At 40.9% G+C, this 19,468-nt stretch overlaps 1 protein-coding gene across 1 annotated transcript in view; it reads right to left on the reverse strand.

The window, feature by feature from the left end:
* LOC309688817 (homer protein homolog 3-like) overlaps positions 1–19,468 on the reverse strand; it is a 54,068-nt gene that overhangs the window by 4,753 nt on the left and 29,847 nt on the right. The window contains exons 3-8 of the mRNA XM_082504801.1: positions 18,609–18,740; positions 18,001–18,108; positions 8,947–9,083; positions 6,296–6,452; positions 2,105–2,215; positions 1,094–1,174 (exon numbers count right to left, since the gene is read on the reverse strand). Coding sequence (XP_082360927.1) covers positions 1,094–1,174; positions 2,105–2,215; positions 6,296–6,452; positions 8,947–9,083; positions 18,001–18,108; positions 18,609–18,740 — 726 coding nt within the window. The remainder of the gene's footprint in view (positions 1–1,093; positions 1,175–2,104; positions 2,216–6,295; positions 6,453–8,946; positions 9,084–18,000; positions 18,109–18,608; positions 18,741–19,468) is intronic.

Genomic DNA, 19,468 nt, shown 5'->3' on the forward strand with positions numbered 1-19,468 from the left:
AGAAAATATGCTGTAAAACAGATGTATTCCAGGGAGATACTGCGGCTGCCGACTGCTATAAAATTTGCTAAAAAACTCCTCTCGGAGCAATTCAGTTTAAACTGTTTATAATCCAAATTCAAATCTGCAGTTTCCTGTTTTATGGGGTAATTCTGTATGCGAAAAAGCAGAGATGAGTACTTTATGGAATAAATCCAAGGACAGCAAAGGTCAAATATGAATACAGATAATTCACAACTGACACCCCCGGTAAGAATGATAGAGGACCTAATAAAAGCTATGCAATATGCATCAAGTCTCATCTCAAGCATTAAGAAGGAAATTCAATCCAATTTGTTTTCTCCTTGAAGCCCTCAGTTCACCTTTGTAGATTCTTTGCCACACTTACTCTTGTCTGAACTGTACGGTCTCTTTTATAGCTGTCCCTGATTATTCATATGCCCTGGTTTGGGTAACAGCAAAAAGGACATTTATATGTAACAGATCATGAAAACTGCCAACTAAAAATAAACCCTTTTTAGGACTAGAGTGCTTTAGGTCAGTGTCATGCACTAACCTCTAAAGGTTATGCATAAGTATTTTAACAGTTTGTTAAAGAAAAAAAATCCCTTTTATGTCTGGTTGTTGTGGAAAATCACAACCGGTCAGCTAGCGGCGCCAATAATTTTCCATTTTGAAGACTTTGACACACATCAGTCAGCCTGGTGAGCATTTTCATTGCTTATCAGGTTGACGGATGTCACACTTGCAATCTAATATAGGGATCCATTATATTAACTATACACTAATCTGCTGATGACTTTCTAGAACGAGCGGTTACTTATTAGCCAACATGCCATCAGAAAACTGACAAATATAAAAGCATATTCTACCAACCTAAAAAGTGACATCATCAAATGTAATCTTTTGTACAGCAAAGAGTAAACAAGTCCTAAAATGTTCATTTTACTACAGCGTGAGGAAGAAAATCAGCAACTTCAGAACTGATAGTCGTTGAGCTATAAAAATGTGTGACATTTTCCACAAATGTGTTATTTGTGCAGCACGACAAAGTTGTCCAATTTGATGAGTCAGTCACAAAACTGCAGCTTACCTTGAGTCTCTGCATGGCCTCCTCCCTCTCCCTTTCTAGCTCGCCAACATCTGTTTTCTTGCTCTGTAGATTGTGAATTTCCTGAAAACACAGTAACTCCAAATAATTACAACACCATCTTTCCGATTCATGTACCTCAATGTCCCGAGGACAAGCAGCGTTCCTCATTAATTTTATAAAGGGGGTCAGTGATAAGATTTGGGACGCCTTCATCTTCTTGGGAAGGAGGGAGGGAAACATGCCACTGTGACCTTGCATGAATCCGGCTGCCAAAAGTGGACTGTGTTTAAACGACGGGACAGATGTGGTTATGTTAATGAAGCTGGCAGAGAGCAGCGGGCTGCTTTCAAAGGAGCATTTTGCTTTTATTTATCCTGAGGAAACGTTTCTTGGCTCAGCGTGTCCTGCGTGCATTAGCGGACATTGACTTTACCCACAGAAACATGCACCGTTTGACAAGATGATGTGTGTTTTAGAAAAGTTACAGATGCCATCAGAAATCTGTCATTCAGTACGGAGGAGGCGGTTCGGAACATCTACATCTCGAGTCTCGGCGTTGCTCGGTCGTGTTCCATAAGACTGTGACATTTTATCAAAGCACTCTTCAGCGTGATCAAAGCGACAGACACGACAGAGCCTCAAAGCTGAATCCAGATCTTAGCAGACAACAAATGAAAAAAGCCAGTGAACACATTCTTCTGTCGTTGTCTGCACGAACTCTGCAGCATTTTATCAAGTAGTTACCTTTTACACAAGTACAAGAAAATATTTCATTTAACGCGTTCAAGATGATTTAGAGAACAGATATTCAAAATGACACTTACTCTTTCAGAGTTTTTATGGCGTAATTGAATATCAGAAGAAGATTCAGGCTCACACATCCAAAAGACTGCTGGCAGTACATAATGTATGCTCTTGTAAATTAAGCTAGTGGTATACACCGAGCTTCCCTTTAAGGTGGCAAATAGATTTGGACAGTGTGCATTGCTGAGAGGAAATTTGGTGTCTTGCCTGGTCTTTGGCTCGCAGCAGGGCTTCCAACTCCTCCAGTGACCGGCTCAGCTCCTCTTTACCAGGCTGTCCAGCAGAAGGACGCCCCAGCTGGGCTTCAAGCTCGGCCACCTGGAACACACACAAACACACAATGAATAACATTAAAAACAACATTATAAGATAAGAAAAGCAAGACTACCATCTAAATCCACCTTCTAAAGGCTTCCATCCAAGGTGAGTTTTGAGAGATATCACAAATCTTAAAAAGACGGGGGCCTTTTAAATGTTGGAAGAGAAATCCAGAAATAGGAAGCGGCGACTGTCACTCCATGTTTAGCTTCACTAATCGAAAGAGAAGCATGGACGGGAACATGGGATCACAGATTCAGGCTTTTAATGTAACTCAGGCAGAACTAGTGCGATGCGAAATATTATACTGTAAACAGTAATCGAGCATGTATCAAACTGTGCAAAAAGAAGTCTCATTTGTAACCAGCATAGTTTTGAATCTGACTGATGAAAATCGACAGCAAACCAGAAGTATGGAAGCCAGGCAATTTCAATCTCATTTCCTGATTTAGTTTTAGCTAAATCTAATTTAGTCTTGAAGCTAATCAGTCCAGTTTTCATGTTATTATGTTTTCACATAATCTTTCTCGTACACAGATATGACAAACAAGAATCAGCCTTACAAAAAGACCAAAGAATCCAAAGTATAATCCTAACGTGTGATATAATTTTCACAATGCACAGAATTAATTCATGCTATTAATGGAAACCAACATGACCACGGTCTATGCACAAACACTTTACTGTCCATCTATATGCAGACAAACAGCAAGTGAAGTGATTTTCACAGCTAATAAAAGTCCATTTAGTGAAGAATTATCATGCACCACACTGCTGTGCAATTTATAAATGAATCAAGGACATTTTCTTTATTCATTGCCTCTCTCCTGACTCTGCTCCCCACCACACACACACACACGCACACACACACACACGCACACGCACACACACGCACACGCACACGCACACGCACACACACGCACACGCACACTTAAAATGCTTCTGTGGAAAAAAACTTTGCTGCCAATGGGCACAGCACTGAAGCCTCTCGCCTTGGAGACTTTTTTTTTAGCTGTTCGAGGGGGTTTGACCTTTTGAAAGATATTTTCCCAATCTGACCCACTTCCATGTGTTTAGCATATTAATGAAAAAGTCAAAGACCGTCAAGATTTGACAGACGGTTTGACGAAACAAGGACAAACTGTGCAGCATTTGAAGTCTGAACACGATGAGATTCAGCCGTCTTTTAGGCCTTTGTAGTTTAACAGACAGACCGAGGCACAAACAGTGACAGGGCTAGAGGTCACGATAACATATTTAATTTTGCTCCCCATTTGATTAAAGGAATAGCATTTGATAACGAGACACTTGAGCAATAACGAAAGGTTACCGTTTTACTCGAGATCACTTGACCATTTTAATCACTTTGCATTGTATTAAATTAAACGAGTGCGTGCCAATGGGGACTAAAACATGTGACTAGACTGCAGCTTCTATTTGATAATTCCTTAAAATGAAATGCATCACACAAAATTCTTCCAGTGAAACAATCAGCTCAGTAATTTTATTTAACATTTTGTGCAACCATGCAAGAAAATCTCTGGTTCCAGTTGTTTAAATGTGATTATTTACTCTTTACTGTTCTATGACAATAAATGTATCTGGGGTTTGACTGTTGATGGGAAATAAGAAGTGGGAAGATGTCCCCCACGTAGTTGAGATTTTTGATAAATTATGGCTTCAGTGTGAAAGTTCCTAAATAATACCAGTTTGTGCTTTAGAGTCCCATTTACGATGCATAACAGAGCAGAGCTCAAACAAATCTGAGAAAAAGAAATAGCCGTGGGATTCAAGCAAGCCCTTGATCTTCTACTTTCGGTTTATTTTAATGCCGGTGCTGCAGAAATGGACGACTTTTCATTTTCTCTCCTTTAAGCGTGTCCTCTGCATTTTAACAGGTAATTTCAAAGTGGCATTTTAAAGATGCCAAGGTACGCTACTCCAGCCAAGCCGAGCTTAACAAAAACCAATGCAGGCTGGGGATGGGGGATGGGGGCTTTGGTTTAACCTGGTCTGTGAGTGACAGCCATTGTCCCCAGAGGCAGTAGCTCCATCTCTCTGAACTCCACACAAATAGTGTAGCATGAGAAAAAGCCTGTAAGAACTGTGGTATCTGTAATATTCCCACTAAAGTTGAACTGTTTTAAATAACCGAGACGCATCTGCTTACAACAGCAATAGAGCGCTGACATAAACTTGTCAGTGTAGTTAATTAGATTAATTGTTAAATATTTATATGGTATGTGCCAATGAAACTCAAACTAGATTGGCAGAAGAACAAAATACACTAAAATGGAAAAATATACTATAAAAAAGAACCATTCAAATATCCTTAAATGCATACAAATTGCTGTCAGCCTCTCTGTGGTGGACAAACACAAACATGGCTGAAGCTGCTCAGAGTGGGACGAGGGAGGAGAAAGCCAGCCATCCTCTCTCCTTCTACTCCTGCAGTGATTTATCTTCTTCCACTAACTGGGGCACAGAGGGGGGAGGAGGTGGGCAGTATAGGGTGTCCTACCCTCACCCCCCTCCAGGAAAAAAAAGGAAAAAAACAAACAAAACCCTGCCACCCTGTTACCAAACCCTGGAGGCCTGCTCTACTTCCAGCCACCTGGTTGACTTTGCTACAGTGTGTGTGTGTGTGTGTGTGTGTGTGTGTGTGTGTGTGTGTGTTTTTTGGGGGGAGGTGTGTAACTTTCACCTGCACTCAGAAATAGATGAATTGAAGATAATAAAAAAAACGCAATCTGAAAAGAGGCAGTACTGTAAAGGTTATAGAGCAGACTGGGTTGCAGCAGCAGCATTTAATTCTGTTGCAATAAAGTTGTGTCGTTAAGCTCGACCAAGGGCAGAATTTCCTCTCCCAAAATTAAATATGAAATGTCTGCATTCTGGCCCTGCGACTATCACGGGAGCCCGTCAACAGAAAATATCCCAGGGAGGGGGGGCTGGATGAAAAATGCATCTGCAGTTTGGAGCAGGCCTTGTAGGGATTTTAATGTGATACTGACACATTTGTATAAATGAGTAAAACAAAGTTTTATAGAAGAAACTCGATAGATGCATTTGTGCTAGTTTAGGTTAACATCATACCCATAAATATAATTTCTAAACAGTTATCAACAACAACAACAATGCACAATGGGCTGCATATTCAGTTTACAAGTCCCCCATAGTGCTTACTGTAAATCACACAGTGTAGCATACAGCGCAGGAGCATAAAACAGGACACTTACTGTGTTTAAGTTTTTTGGACATTGGCTTTTCAGTCCAGCCTAAAAAAACAAGTCCGCTGTGGTCTTATTGGAAGGTGAAGAAGCTGTTCTTAAGGAAGGAAAATTGGGAGAAATGCTAAGATGTGCCAAAATACACAAGAAATGAACTGAAAAAAATCAGTGGCAACAGGAGTGACGAATCCAAATGTGAGAGCTTTGGTTCAAATCATCATTAATATGTACAGAAGAGGTCAGGGGAGAGCTACAAAGAGCCCAAACACACTGCTAGTGTAGTTATAAAGCCTCCCCAGAGCCGGGATCTCAACAGTATTGATGCTGTGTTGAATATGCGTGGGATCATGTTGACAGGAAACAGAGCAAGAGGCAGCCAACATCCAAAGAAGAGCTTTGAATGTCCTTCGAGAAGCCTGGAGAATTAGTCCTGAAGACTACAGAAATGATAAGACTTCCTTAAGAAGTGCAAACTCATTAACGTTGTGATTTACTCATTTACTATATTTCCATGTATGTTTGGACATATTTCCATGAACTGCTGCATTTACTTCCCATTTTCCTAGAGAAATATAAACAAACGAGGAGTGGCTTAAGACTTTGATATGGCACTGTACTTTCTTTTAGATCAATAAGTCTCATTGGTCGTCTCATTATCGTGTTTCATAAAGTGACTTCAAATAAAATTCTGTATTAACAAGTCAATCAGGCCCCTATCGTTTTTCCCAAGACTGTGAAAGCATCTTCAGTGTCATCTTCAAAGTATAATGTGAATTTCTTCAAACACTGACTGAAAAAGACTCAACTTAAGCCTACTGTAATTACTCCTCTGTGCACTACATAAGGTCACCTGGTCTCGGAGGCGATCGGTCTCTTCCTGGTATTCAGCCAGCTGCTTCTTCCACTGTTCCACACTGCTGTTAGCTTCCTGCAGTGCTGCCACCAGCTTGGCATTGCTGTCTTGAAGAGTGAAGAGTTCAGCTTCCAAGTTGATCTCACACATAGACCTGAGGACAAGTTCGCCACACACAGACTTCGTTAATTCTCCTGAAGAACTGGTACTCTGATTCTCTTTGTTCACCTGAACCAAATCAATCGAATGAACCAATCACAACTGTTAAATGATGCTACTTTAAACAGATAATGTTTGACACTGTTGGAACGAAACCTTGGAAAGGAGAAAGCAGAAGATACAGAGGTAATAGAGTGAAACATTTCTATTATCCTGCAGTAGCTGTGTGAGGAAGTCTATTGACATTTAATGAATTTAAGGAGACAGACGAGTTCTGCAAATTATGAACGTTATGATGACTTTATATCTTTTTTGGATAAGTGCTACTACAGTGAGCTTTTTTTTATTATGCCTTTAAAAAGCTTCAGCAAATATTTTTTAGGAATTAAAGTGGACCAAGAAATGCAAAAATAATTATTATGGCATGCTAATTTTTCTTGGGTTTTTTAGAATCATTTTGTTCCAAATCTGCAACAGAGCAGAGCAACACTCACCTTCATCAGTGGGAAATTGTACCACAGGGTACTAAAAAACCCAAAACAACAGCGGTAATTTGTTCTGCTTTATTAAGTTGTGGGAAAGATTCAGTGTGCCGGTAAAGGTCATAATTCAGTGGGGATATTTAATAAAGCAGAGAGCTTCCTCTTTAGGAAGCAGAGTCTCCACCATAACGACTAAAACTGGCAACCATAATACCCCTCACCATAGCAACGGGAGAGAAGGGCCTGCATTGGCCTAAAACAATCATAAAATAAAACTGTTGGAATAATGGGCTGTAAAGCAGCTGAGAAGTGCTTCACTGGTCCCAGATGGAAGGTTGAGGGATCAATAATGACCGCTGTGATGATAATGATGATTACGAGCTGCAAAATTTAGCACCTTTCAGGCTTGGGTGGTTTTAAGTCATGGACACACATACAGATTAAAAAGAGCACAAACGTTATGGTTAGGCCTCAGGTGATGGTGTTTAATCTGCCTGCTACAGAAGAGGCACAGATATGCACACATACCACACTGCAGACCAGGGGAGAGTCCACCTGTAAAGAGCTCAGACCGACTCACTGCTGCTTTTCTAGGTAATTAGCTACAATGTTTGAGCTTATGTGTAAGGAGGGTTCATTTTCAGTCCTTGGCCATTCGCTCTTTTCAAAAAATAAATACATAAATAAAAACTGTATTTCTTGATTTTTAGTTCCTAGAATAAATCAAAACGAAATATTCCAGATGTGTGGTACCCACACGCAGAACTATATATATATATATCATCACTTGCTACTGTGCTAGCACTCAGTCTCATGTTTCATTTTAAAATTATGTGTTCTTATTGTAAACACTTTGAGGCATCTGTGATTTTGGATTACATAAATAAAAAATAAATAAAAATCACATATTTGCTTGACCTGCTTGACCCATTTAACTTCTGATTGGCTAAACACACCTGATTCCAGCCACTCAGGAGTAAAGCGAGGAAAGCTGGCCATAGCGGTGCTCGTTTCCCATGATGCAGCTCGATGCCACAGTGCAGAAATCACCTGAACGTTAAGTGAAATATGAACTAAAAAGGCACAATTCATTCCGGTTTCCACTGCATGTTCACTAATGATGTTAATCTGAAAAGAGAGCATACAGATGCAGAGTGAGCGCCACGTCTGCCTCCAGGATGACTAACGGTTTTCCTCATCTGTGGAATACATCCACGATACCATCACTACGCGCCAAAGAAGTCATGCGTTCAGTTTCTTTGAATGCAAAAAGCAGAGAAGTGTGACGCCTTAACAATGGCGTGCACTCTATAAAGGCTTTGCAATTTAATGGCTCGTAAGTCCGCCTCAGACAGGATACAGGGGACTTTTTACTCAGTGCTTTGAGTTCTTACATATGCTCGTGCAGCCAAGCTGGGGGTTAGACACTGCATTGTACGAGTGGGTACGTGAAACAAAAGATGGAGGATCCAAGTGATGAGCTTAATCAAAAGATAATCCAGTACTTCAGTACGATCAAAATCTGGCAAAATGCATATGAATACATTTAGGAGGAGAAACCTGATGTCACTGGTGAATAACAGGGAGTTTTCTTATAGTTAAAGCATTACTTTATCCATTCTTAGTACAGTATGTAAAAGGAGGGAGTGACAGATTTGTTTAAGATACTTTTGGATTTCCAGTGAAGAAAACAGTTGTACTGTGACTAAGCGATACAGAAAAGTTTTCTTGAGGTAGCAAGCTAAAGAGAATGCTTTCTAAAAGTTTCAGTACTCCCACATGCACATCTGACAGGGATAGCCCATGGCTGTTTGAAACCTATAAAATAATCTAGAACAGTTTATTGCTTTATTTTTATATAAAAACATAGCAATATGATATATTTTTGCTATGTCAGAAAAGACTGAAACATTTTCATTTTATGGCTTTCTTTCTGTCTGTATATGCATCTGTTGAGGGAGTTTTAAGCATTTCGGTGACTCGAGCAGAAACACAATCTGTCATTACCCTTCAGACAACATCTTCTTGACCCTTTCTTTCTCTGCTGTCAGCTCCACTTCAGCACTCTTGCTGCGAAACAGCTTTTCCTCCCCGGGCCCGTTGACTGTCAGCAGCGGCGGTGAATGGCGGTCCTCCGACAGCTCCTAAAACAGACAGCGCACGGACCAACGGGGATAACAATACAAACAGGATCTGAACACTGAAGAGATGACATGATGTCAAACCATCAGTTTCGTGTAGTACAAGAAAAAAGGCTAGATAAACCAGGACCTTTCATGGAAGCGTTATTGGAAAAAGGGGATTCTTCCTTGTTTGCGATTACGCCGTAAATCCTCAGGAGCTGCGCTGCAGTTTTCATATCAGACAACAAGAGTGCTCAAGCAGAAAGTGCACAATTAAGTGGCAAGAGCACTTCAACAGGGTACATTTCCAGTATTCTGCATTGTTATATTGAGTGTGTGGTAGAAATGACAGTGAATGCTTTGATAGACCAGCATGGCCAAATGCAGGCCAATAATTCTACATTTCTGTTGCTCTTTCTTCAAAGCATAGGTTTAAACTGGTGGCCCCTCCGTTAACATCCCTATACCCAAACCTGTCATCGGGACACAACAGACCAAACACAGTAGCAACAACACAGGACAGAGCTCAACATACCGGTGCTTGATATGTCCCATCTGGGCTTCTGTAAACAGGCTCTACACAAAGCGAGCAGCCATGTGTGGAGCCCAGCTGCTTTTATACAGCATCACAGATCTGATTGGACTCTGATTCAACAAGAAGTGACTAAGATACAGCTGCTCCTTCCAAGGGCTCATCTTTCCGTGTGTGTACAGAAAAAGTATGTGCATCGTGTCACCGTGTGTGCATTGGTTGAGAAATGACACATACCGCACATCTGGTAAGAGGCGAACTGGTAGCACAGGTTACATACTGGAGGGATTCAACGTTCATTTTGGAAGCTGGTTTAGGGTTTAGGGAAAATTAACTGTTAATTTCAGACTAGCTTGTGTCATAATAAAAGTAAATAACAGACATAAAAATCAACTTCAAACACCAACAGCTGTTCAACAGCTGTCTTCCACATCACATGATCCTCCTCAGCAGATGTCATGGAATATTTCATGTTCAGACTTTTATTCTGTCAAATATATAAGATTTATCACCTTAAATATGAAAGCCAAGCCTAATTTTTAGTCACTGCCTTTTTTGAATAAATATTCACTGGATGAACCAAAAATAATCATCCACACAGTCTCTTTGTCTTTGAATCAAGTGTTTTCAGCCCCATTGCCAAAGGCGTATAAAATCAAGCAAAAAACAAACATTTATGAAAGAACAGGTCATTTTAAAGAGTTTCCTAAATGCTAGAAGTTCCTCAATCAACCTTAAGTGTTATTATTGAAGAATGGACTGTAAACCCAGTAACTGACCTCCAAACCTCCTTTGATGTTAGCAAGGGACTAAATTTAAGATGGAATTATTAATAGGAGGCTACAGAAATATACCAAGACATCAATGTAAACTATTTGTTTTTTTCTGAAAACTAAATAACAGATGAATTATTGAAATAACAAGAGCCTTCATAAAATTAACCCACCGCTTCTTTACACATTATCTGAGCACAAATATTTGAGATATTTGTTAAGCTGAACACCATACCCATATTTTAGCCCAAGTATTTAGCTTAATCAAACTGAGCAACATAAAAAGAGACCTAAAATCTGACATTATACTTGGCTCGTCTAACCAATCTGCTTTGATATTTACATTCCCTGCTGCCCAGAAAACGGTTCATGCTTCCTGTCACACATTTTTGGGAACCACTCTGGTTAATCTGAGGCTGTGGGCTAAAAGGCAGCTCCACTTGCTTTTTAAAAGCATGCAGATGAATTAGCTCAGGCACATTTCTATACCACCCGTCGCCCTCTTTCTTTCTTCTTCTTCATGGAAACCCAAACCTGAATTCGTCAACGGCCCAGTCTCTCACTGGAGTATCGCAACCCTGCACTTACTGTAGAAAGAGCTTGTATTATTAATTTGAGTGAGCCTGACTCTGTTCCCCTGAGGACAACGGTTTATTATCTACAGCTCAGCAGCTCCGAGTCTATGCTTATGGATGGATATGGAAATAAAACACACAGCTGACTCAATGTGGATGAGCTCTGTGTCCAAAGGAAGGAATGAGAGAGGAGGAAAATCAAAGCTAAAACAACTCCAGTCCAGACCCCCAAAGCCAACGAATCGACTATGTGTATTGCTGAATAATTCATAGCACAGATCATGTTTAAGTCATAAATGGGATTGCACATTTACAGCAGGTTCCCCCTTTTTTTAAATTTGGTGTGTTGTTTGCTAACAGACTGAGTGGAAACAAAACAGAGACGCTAAGAACACGGACTAATTAGCCAGAGTTCAAACAACTTCCAGTTTTTAAAGGATGTATTTGTGCATTTGTTTTCAGGAGATGTTGGGGAGAAAAAAGAAATCAATGAAATGTTTCCCCTGATGATGGGGGAGGTGTGATGAATTCAGTTTTCTGTAATACTTAAATTAAAAGAAAAAATACAGAGTCGATTACACTCTTTGTTGTTGTTGTTGTTGTAGCCATACTTAAAGATCGTTTTCCCTTTCGCGGCAAACGCTCGGTTTGTTCTGAAACTTTAATTTGCTCTCAAGTCGACTTTGATCAGACTCCAGATAAATTATTGAGTGCGAGTGTCCGTGCAACACCAAGTCTACGAGCAGCAGTTCCATCGACAAAACAGTCATCTTTGCTGTGTTTGTTGTAGGTTGGTGCTTGTGTTTTCACGCACCTGTGAAAGCTGAGATGGATGAGCGTGCGTCCCACGATGCATCAGCAAAAGAGAAAGAAGAGGAGAGAGAAAAAATGTTATTATATGATAAAAAAAAAAACCCTCTTAAAGTGAAGGCAAAGGCAGTTATCAGAGGCATGGCAAGGGATCTTTTTTTTTGCTTGTGGATTTCCTCTGCGTGTCACAGTGAAACAATTTCTTCGACATTTACAAGTGACTTTGGTCTCCTTTTAACAAAAACAGCCTTCACAGTAGTAGGAAACTGGTGCTACCCAGCAAGAGAACTTGTAAGTGCAGCTCGCAGATGCGGAGGGAAAGTTGAAGGTTACAGGCAAGCGGCCGAGGGACGAGACAAGAATTAATCTGCACATCACAGTAAATGATGCTTTCAAGGGCTTTCAAATCTGGCTTAAGCACAGTTATTTTAACTAAGCATATACTGTTTTCCAGACATTGCATGCCACTTGTTTGTGTGGAGTTACACAAGGTTATTGGCAGAAGCACTGACTCCAGCTGAAGGACGAACACACGGACAAACTGTACCAACAGATTAAGAGGCGCTCAGAAGTCCCGCCCACACAGACTGACGGACAGTCCATGGAAACAACAGCAAGGCGAGCTTAGCAACAAAGAAACATTAAGAGTAAATATAAAAGAAGAATAAACGCAGCACATATTTTTCCACTGTCATCATAAAAGAGAACATTCAGTTTGTGATGCCCAGCTCAGCAGGCACTCATACAATATAATGCACGTGCGTGTTGTTTTTTTAAACACATAAACAGCAACTTGTAAACTTTTCAGGGTCCTGAGAGAATCCCGGCTTGATAATCGGTGGAATCCCAGAAACTGTAAATATTAAATTGCTTTCCTGAGAGCTTTCCTCATGACGGCTCCACACCACTGTTTGTCTTAAGTACATCTACACTGTTTACTTATTTATCCCAGCCTCAGTCCATTTGCTTCCTTAGCTCTATAATGCCTCTCTTTCTCTCTCAGTTGTACTCCCCACTTGACTTATTCATGTCTCTATGCATCTGAAGGTACCTGCACGGGTTTCCCTTGAAGCACCTGTCCTTACCCACTGAACGACACACAGTAATGCATTCACTTTTCAGCTGCTTTTAATGTCAAGACAGGGGTTTAAAATATTGATAGCTGGCATTTCTGACTCGACATGCATAGAGTGAAGGAGACGAAGAGGAAAAGAAACAAATGTTTGCAGGCCATCAGAGGATGGTAACAGCTTCTGTAGCCTGCTGTGATCACACTGAGAGAAACACGAATACATATGGACTGTTTCTGACACTGTGCAGTCGTGTTTCAACTCATTTCAAACTGGATATTATTGTAATAATAAAAGAAAATACTTCTAGAAGCTAATTAATGCCAATAAAATACAGGAGTTTATCTGGGTTGGGGTTTTATTCTCACTGAGTATTAAAACCCTTAAATACAATGAAATATTCTTCCTAATTATTTCTCAGTTCCTTAAAACTATTATCCCAGTTACAGCTCTGTCTGTTTATCATTGTTCATTTATTTTATCTCGCCGGCTTCGCCGTCTCCTCTTCCATCTCATCTTTAAGCTCTGCAAATAAGCCAGAAAGCTGGAGCTCCGCTGCATGCAGATCCCCTGCTGCTATCCACACACACACGTAGAATATGTGCTCGGTAGAGCCTGAGGCTGCAAAGATACAGCTCTGCAATACCACAGGGCTTTTACTGACCAACTGTAGGTGATACAAGACCTATTGATGCACTGGCAGGAAAACAAAACAAGACAAAATAACGCAGCTTCTCTGCAGAACTGCACGCGGGGAAGTTAGGAAGACGTTTGTCGGTTTATTGTGCCTTTGCTCAAGTATTTTTGTATTTTTAATTTAAGAGCAATAAGTTTCTCAACAAACGCTTGCATAACGCTTTAAACTCCGCTCTGCACAACCGAGCGAGTTGCTGTCAGGCAGAATGTGCCCATGTGTTTGTAGAGAACTTTAAACAGTACTCACACATTGGCAACTGTTTACAAAAGCTTAACAGCCTTAATGGAGCTCTTGACTGGCATTACTGCCACACTGGAGCTGCCATCAATACTTGGCAGCGGCTCAAACCTGCCTCGTCCTCGTGTGCTCGCAGCCTATAACAACGTTGATTGGGTATTATTTCCACATTATACCGCCGCAGACAGTCAGCAGTATGCGCTGCGGTGAGCCAGAAGAGAGACGACGTGATAATAGCCACAGCGCCTCTGCGTTTACGGCCTGCCACAAAATCAATGACTGCTGTCTTATTGAGAAATCAGTCCAGCTTGTTCGCCTGCCTCTGACCTTGCAGTTCTAACCGGGTGACATTTCTCTGTGTGTGTCTGTGGTTGGCTTATTGAGACATATTCATGTGCTGAGAGAAGTCTTTTTCTTTTTCAAAATCAACCAGCCAACAAAACAGGTCTCTTGTTGCCATGGCGACTGCAAGTAACACATCTGCTCGTTATTATGTTACTAACCCTGACCTCTGACCTCCCAGTGATGCAGGCCTTTCACATTACACCAACTGACTGAGAGCTTAAAATCATATCTCTATGCCCAGTGTCCTTACTGCAAATGAAAATGTGTTTTATTTACTTCTTTTCTGGATTTTTCGAATTTGGGAACACTTTGGGAACGCATTTCAAAATTAATCAGGAAATCATATGTATAAAGATATGTTCATGGTTTTAAAGATCAAACTTTAAGCTTTCAAAATAGCTAATAGGGACACCGTAGCAACAGTAATTGTAAATTTTTGGTGTTTTCTGTGATACGTTAAGTTAGTTTGAAATAGCCATGCTTTAGCTGGATTGAGAGAAACTGTGGTGGCGTTCACAGATGCAGACAACACTTGGGAACAAGGTCCAAATTTTGCAAAGCATCATATGTGTCTGAACTTATCAATTCCTCTGCTAACGCCTGCATGTGCTGACAGTGCACACCGACTGCAAAGCAACAACGTCAAACATGTGTTAGAACTAGTGTTGCCATAAAAAAGGAGATGACAACAGAAGTAGTTATAAGCTCTGTAACATGATCATTTCAAATGGCGAAAGTCCAGCAACATGCCGAAACATCTTTCTACATAACATAGGATTCACTCCCAGGACTGTTGTATTTCATGCTCTATGTTTGTGCACCACAAGTGTTACTGCTACTGTTTCCCAGCTGAGCAGATCATCTGTACAGATGCTGAACACGGGTTTATTAGACTTAAATTAATGACAAAAAATATATTACCTCAATTTTTAGACGTTGACTGAGAGACTGATGACACATGTAGCACTAGGAAGTATTCTGTTTGGGATTTTAGATAATATAGCAAGTGTGCTGACACTGGAGTTGTTCATCGAGATGTCCCTTAATGAAGGAAATGTGGAAATTACTTTAATCAAAGTCAAATTTATTTTAATTGCACTCACCTACTGAATATTCCCTCTGATAAATACCCATAGTCTCATCAATTACAAACAGACTATGGGTATTTGCTGCGATTTATTTTGCAGCAAATCAGGACCAAGCATAAATATACTATGAACATATTTAGGCAATGTATTTCCTCAGATGTGAATGTACACTCACTGGCCACTTTATTAGGTATGGCTCAACTGCTTATTAGCCTAACTATCTAATCAGCCAATTACATGTTGCAAAGGCAGGTAGATATGGTCAAGACAACCTGTTGAAGTTCAAACAGAGAATCAGAGGATGAATGATTTTGGTGACTTTGAAGATTGCGTGGCTGTTGGTGCTACACAGCCTGGTCTGAATATTTCAGAAACTGTTGATCTACTGGGAATTTTCCCACTCAGCCATCTGTGGGGTTTACAGAGGATAGTCTGAAAAGGGAAAACAACCAGTGAGAAGCAGATCTCTGGGTGAAAATGCCTTTCTGTTGCTGTCAGAGGTCAGAGGAGAATGGTCCAAATTTGGCCTAAAAAGCACCTAACCGTGAATCCATCCCGTCTTGTATCAATGTTTCAGGAGGCTGGTGGTGGGAATATTTTCCTGGCACACTTTGGACTCCTAGGTTCCAACTCAGCATCGTTTAAATGCCACAGTCTTGACCAAAATCTCTGAGGAATGTTTCCACCGCCTTGCCGAATCTATCCAAGAAAGAATGAAGGCAAAAATGGTAAATGGCCTGTATTTGTATAGCGCTTTACTCAGTCCCTATGGACCCCAAAGCACTTTACACTACATTCAGTCATCCACCCATTCACACAAACATTCACGGGGCTCGAACCGGCAACCTTCCGATTACAAGACAAACTGCCAACTCTTGAGCCACGATTGCCCAACACAACAGTAGCGAGGTGTACCTGATAAAGTGGACGGGGAAGTGGCGTAAGACTGTGGCACTCCAAACATTTCTATCAAAAACGGTGACTATAACCTCCTAAAGAGCAGATTGGGTCTGCAGCAGAACTTATCACCGTAATCTTGGTAGATTTGTGACAGTGGAGATTTTAACCTCAGCAAACATCACAAACCCGTTCACCTGGTTTCAGAACAGACCCTTCACATCAGCTTGTGTGCAGGTCTATTAGGTACCAGCACACAAATTTAACAAAGGTTTACCATTAACTGTCACATACTTTGATAAAATCCAGCTCTTTCCAGGAATTAATGCTCTGCTTTGCTGTATCCAGGAGTGTTTTCTCTCAGCCTCGACACACTATCAGCTCTTATCTGAGAGTCTCAGTGGTGAGGTTGTGGTTGGCAGCGTGACTCTGCAATCTCCCGTAGCTGCCGAGTGGCTCTTTGTTAAGACTTACGCTCAGTGCACACCCACAAAAGCATAAACAAGCACTTTACTCCGTTTTGAATCTGCATTGCTACAACATCCAACGCCGCTCTCAACTCTAACACTTGGCAGAAATAAGCAATGTACAAAGGCTGGCAGAGCAACTCTGAGACTTCCAAATGTTTGCAAGAGATACTGTTTCCTCCATTTGAAAAAGAAAACAGCAACTAATAAATCACAACTTCTATAAATACCACTCTGTGCCTTAGGCTTTAGCACACAATGTCACAATGCAGCAGCTTTTGTGAGATGACGGACATAAAATTTCCACCACTGACAAACTTTCACTTCTCCACCTGAACCCCTGACTTATCGAGTTCACCAAGAAACTGCCTACTGTGGCAGGACAAAAGCTGCCCATTGTCCTGTCAGCAGCAGCCAGATTCTCTTCAATTATAGATGATTGAGCTCCCACCTCCATCCACCCTTCTTTATCCTCCGTACTTCGGATCTGTCATTCTTCTTCCTTTCTTTGAGTCCCAGCCATTACTGCCCCTCTGAACACCTTCAGCGCTCGCATTTCTTTTTGCCTCCATTTTTCATGCATGAAATCTTTTAATGGAGTTAGCCGGCGAGAGAATAATGGAGCAGCCAGATGGGGATCATATAATCCCTCGTGATTCTGTATATGTTTAAACTAGAAACAAAGGCATAGAGTTTGTCGGGATATTAGCGTTCTGCTGTCATATTGGGGCAAAGGCCACGGAGACCATCAAGTCTGTTTAAAAGACACACAGTAAGTCTACTACTTGAACCTGCTGTCCATGGTTTAATGTTCTCTCAGAGATTCTTATAGATGTGTGTTTAATGGTTTAAAATTGCTACCAACAGCTCTTAAATATGATGAAGAAAACAAATTATATCACATTTTCCTCATTTTATTGTAATGATTTATTAGTTGAAGTAAAACCACGCACACTATTGTTACATAGTGAGATCTCTACCACTCAACAATCCTCCCGGCAGCCAAAAACAGCGCTCATCTGGGACGCTAAAAGCATCTAAAAGCTGCCTTTAAGCAGCTCAGCAGACAGATGTTTGCTCAAAAACCTGCCTCGGCTCCTCAGGATAACACACAGGCGGTTGTTTTTCCCTTCCCTTCACAAAAAAACAGTTCCTGTGCCCAACATGTTTGGAAAGTGAACTTCCACACCAGCAAGTAGAAAACCTTTTAAGCAGCGATTTGTGTTTTGTTTGGCAAGACTGCGTGCATCCCTCCCTCGTCGTATAGCTGAACGCTGATATGTCTTTGATGGTAATTCTCAGATCTGTTATGATTTTTAGCTGCTTTCACTTTGATTCTTGTGAGATACGGAGTTTTGATTTTCTCCCTCTAGGATGCTCCAATCAACCAGAGTAAGAGGATAACCTGTCTTTTTTAGAGATTTAAGCAAGTGCAGCATCGCTTTACCTGTGGAGCTGCGATGTTGAGTGCAGGGTTGGCCAGCTCAAACCTCTCCTGGGATTTCTCTCTGGCTAGACGGGCTGCCTCCTTCACCTCCTTAAACTGCTCAGCAAACTGCAGATTGAGGAAGAGAAAAGACAGAAATTACACTCGGTTTGAAAACGTCACAAAGTTTCCTCCTGGAGAATATCTAGAGTGTCCGATCAATTTATGTTCTGGCACTAAAGTTTCTCTGATCTTGCAATAAATTATCTACAGTGCTAAATCTAGTAAATTAAACTCCCTTTAATTCATTTCAGGTAAACAGAGAAATCTTGAAGATGAATGAACGTCACCAAAGGAAACACTGCGGTAAAATGAAAATGCACACGTGTGTTGTGGATGCATTTTAAATATAATCTGAAAGATGTTCAAAACCAAAGAGAAAACGCTGCCCTTGATCATCACAGGAGTGACCTCTACTGCTTCACAGTCCTCTTTCTTAAATCTCCTCTTTGTTTGCGACATCTAATAAATTAGCGACGCTCTGAAGAGTGTGTGTGTGTGTGTGTGTGTGTGTGTGTGTGTGTGTGTGTGTGTGTGTGTGTGTGTGTGTGTGTGTGTGTTGTGCTCACCTGCTGCAGCTGCTGCTCTGTGGAGAAGCCTAGACCGTAAACTGTGTTGGCCCGGCTGTCTGCCCACTGGCCAAACTTTTGGGAGGTTTTGGTGAAAGTCATGTTGGGGGTGACGGTGCTGTTGATGATGGCCTGGCGCCACAGAGAGTAAAAACAATAAATCACATGAATAAAGCGCAGAAAGATCCCTGAAGGAAAAGTGGGCTATTTTTTGTGATAAATGAAGCAATGCTGCCAGAAATGTAGGACATAAATAAGAAAGAGGCACAAAAAAAGATGTTAAATATGTTGTATTTGATATGTAGACTGGAGCACATGCAGACTACATCTATAAAGCATACAGAGGACTTACAGATAAACATAAATCTGAGATATGAAGTATTTGGGTTTTTCTAATAAACCAATCAAGGTCAGGGTGGATGATCTTCACCATCATAATTAACTAGTGAGATGTTTGGCACTCGTCAAGTTATTTCAAAAGTCTGTTTTCCAAGATCCCTTTCGGGGATAAATGATGATATACAAATCAAACAGAAGAAGGACATTAATAATTACTGCCAACAAAAAACGATTTTTCATTTGTACAAACTGAGCGAAAAGAGAGCATCTATTCACTGTAGCTCATCACAGCAAACTGGGCAGTGTGTGAGCAACAATCACAGCATCACCAAACGAATCATGTGACTATAATCCCTGACATTAAAAATAAATTTGTGTCACATACAGTTGCAATCAGAGACAAAAACAACCTATAACCAGGCCACGGAAAGCGAGCTACGTGAAAAAGCTCGTTCTGTTGTGTCTCTTCTGTAATATTCTCGAGTGAGCAGTCTGATGAGGTGAATTTGTTGCCAAATGAT

This window comes from Aulonocara stuartgranti, assembly GCF_965226115.1.
Source record: "Aulonocara stuartgranti genome assembly, chromosome: 15".
Classification (NCBI taxonomy): Eukaryota; Metazoa; Chordata; class Actinopteri; order Cichliformes; family Cichlidae; genus Aulonocara; species Aulonocara stuartgranti.